The 2787-nt window shown below is 38.4% G+C and overlaps 1 protein-coding gene across 2 annotated transcripts in view; it reads left to right on the forward strand.

Annotated features, from left to right (window-relative positions):
• Nucleotides 1-2787, forward strand: part of DYNC2H1 (dynein, cytoplasmic 2, heavy chain 1) — a 394047-nt gene that overhangs the window by 99475 nt on the left and 291785 nt on the right. For both annotated transcript variants that reach the window (XM_010838873.1, XM_010838872.1), the window contains exons 42-43: nt 428-687; nt 1906-2152. In XM_010838873.1, the coding sequence (XP_010837175.1) occupies nt 428-687; nt 1906-2152 (507 nt within the window). The remainder of the gene's footprint in view (nt 1-427; nt 688-1905; nt 2153-2787) is intronic.

Raw genomic sequence — 2787 nt, forward strand, 5'->3', positions numbered from 1 at the left:
GTACAGTATATGTGTGGACTGCTGCTAAGTCACTTCAGTCGTGTCTGACTCTGTGTGACCCCATAGATGGCAGCCCTAGATGAATTTTATTTCTTTGCTTGAATGATCATTTAGAGAATAATATGTGAGATAAAATGTTACTATAATTATTAAGGATGTTTAGTAAGTTTAATGCATGTGATGGAGAAGGAAATGGCAGACCACTTCAGTGTTCTTGCCTGGAGAATCCCAGGGATGGAGGAGCCTGGTGGGCTGCAAGGTATGGGGTCGCACAGAGTTGGACACGACTGAAGTGACTTAGCAGCAGCAGCAGCCGTGTATGTGAACTTTTTAAAGATTCTCTTTGAAGCATTTACTTTAAAGAATTAAAATTTCACATATTCTGTTTGGAGTATATGAAAATCTTTCATAACTTTTTCTTCTTAAGGTTTTTAACTGGGCACGACAATCTCCTCCAGACCCTCACAAACCACTGGACACGTACTATGACTCAAGTGGAGGACGATTAGCATCTTATGTGCTGAAGAAGCCAGAAAACTTGACTGCTGATGATTTCAGCAGTAGCCACACTCTTCCAGTTATTCAAACTCCTGACATGCAGCGAGGTCTAGACTATTTCAGACCTTGGTTAAGTCCTGATACTAAGCAGCCATTTATTCTTGTTGGACCAGAAGGATGTGGCAAAGGGTAAGAGGAGAACAATAGTACTCAAGATGCCTGTAAGGGATTTATGCATCTCTCCTGTTCTAAAATGATTTAACAGATTTTGTTACATGTTTTTGGTTAAAATGGCAGGTACGTTTTCATGAAGGACTCTTTATTGTCACTATTTGTAAAAATAATATTACTATAGGGAAAAATACGTCCTTTTTTTCCTGCCAAGTTATATATTTCCTGATGGAATCAGAGAAATCTGAGAAGATACCCTTAAAAAAAATCTGTGCATAGAATCACAACAAAATGATTAGTACCTGTGAACATTTTTTTGGATGGCATCACTGACTGGATGGATATGAGTAAACTCTGGGAGTTGGTGATGGACAGGGAGGCCTGGCTTGCTGCAGTCCATGGGGTCACAAAGAGTCAGACACGACTGAGTGATTGAACTCAACTGAACTTAACTGAGCATTTTTTTTAGAAGTAAGATGATTCTTTTTGGAGCGTTTACTTTAAAGAATTAAAATTTCACATACTCTAGAGTATATGAAAATCTATCACAATTTTTTTGTATACTTTTTATGTATACATAAATGGTTTTTATGTATACTTTTTTCAAACTAAACTTACTTTTTGTGAACCTTGATTTTTTTTTTTTTTTGGCTGGGTCTCAAGAATGCCTTAAAATATGAATTTATTTTTTTTTCCACTCTAAAACTTAGAAATCGAGTTTAGTAGCTATGGATAGTTGAAGAAATCATATCTATTGTTACTACTTTTTCCTTAAACAACATTGTAAATAATTTAGAAATGGAAATATTTAGAATTAGAAATCTTGGGGGCTTCCCTGGTGGCTTAGTGGTAAAGAGTCCATCTGCCAGTGCTGAAGACATAGGTTCAATCCCTGGTCCAGGAAGATTCCACATGCTGCAGCTAAGCCTGTGTGCCACAACTACCGAACCTGTGCTCTGGGGCCTGGGATCCGCACCTACTGAGCCCCTGCGCCACAGCTGCTGAGTCTGTGCGTCCCAGAGTCTGTGCTCAGCCTCGAGAAGCCCCCATGAAGAGAAGCCTGCAAACCACAGCTAGAGTAGTCTCTGCTTGCTGCAGCTAGAGAAAAGGACGTGCAGCAGAGAAGACTCAGCACAGCCAAAAGTACATATGTACTGAATAACAGAAATTGTATTTTAAATATGAAGAGTATTTCTCTGGTTGCATTTATGAGGTCCAGTGTTTTGTCTTTCATAGGATGCTGCTCAGGTATGCATTTTCCCAACTCCGGTCAACTTACATCGCCACAGTTCACTGTAGCACACAGACGACTTCCCAGCATCTCCTGCAGAAACTGAGCCAGACTTGCATGGTCATCAGTACTAACACTGGCCGAGTGTATAGACCGAAAGACTGTGAGAGACTCGTTCTGTACTTAAAAGACATCAACCTACCCAGGCTGGACAAATGGGGCACCAGTACTTTGATAGCTTTCCTGCAGCAGGTGGGTATTATCACTTGAAGTGTTTTGATATAATTGGAGACAATTTAATTTCACTAACTTTTCTTATAGATAGAAAATCTGCTTCCCTCCTTAGGACCATTGTGGAAATTAAATGGAAATTAAACTCCTGAAGCACCTTATTCCTACCCCAGGGCTACCTACATCTAGAAATTAGTATTACATAGAGACGCTGTTTCAAAAGAATGAAAACAGCCGTTACCCCACACTGTTTACCTGCCCTTCATTCCTGAAAACAGAAGCTGAGGATGGTGTTAGAGTTGCACAAGTTTTGGCTTCATTCTTCTATGTATGCACTCTTCCAAAAACAGTTATATTAATATATTTCCTCAGGCATGCCTCAGTCATTGTGGAAGGTTTTTTTTTTATGTGATTTATATCACATTGGGAATGCTAAATTCTAAATTAGAGCTTGATAATCAGGTTCACATTTTGCTTTTCTGTGTAACTGCTGAATATATTAAAACATGTATAGACGTGTGCATGACGTGTACACCCATGGTGGATGCATGTTGATGTATGGCAAAACCAATACAATATTGTAAAGTAAAAAATAATAATAAAAAAATGTAAAAAAAAAAAAAATGTAAAAAAAAAAAAAAAAAAAAAAAAAAACC

This window comes from Bison bison, unplaced genomic scaffold (genome assembly GCF_000754665.1).
Source record: "Bison bison bison isolate TAMUID 2011002044 unplaced genomic scaffold, Bison_UMD1.0 scf7180017864107, whole genome shotgun sequence".
NCBI lineage: Eukaryota > Metazoa > Chordata > Mammalia > Artiodactyla > Bovidae > Bison > Bison bison.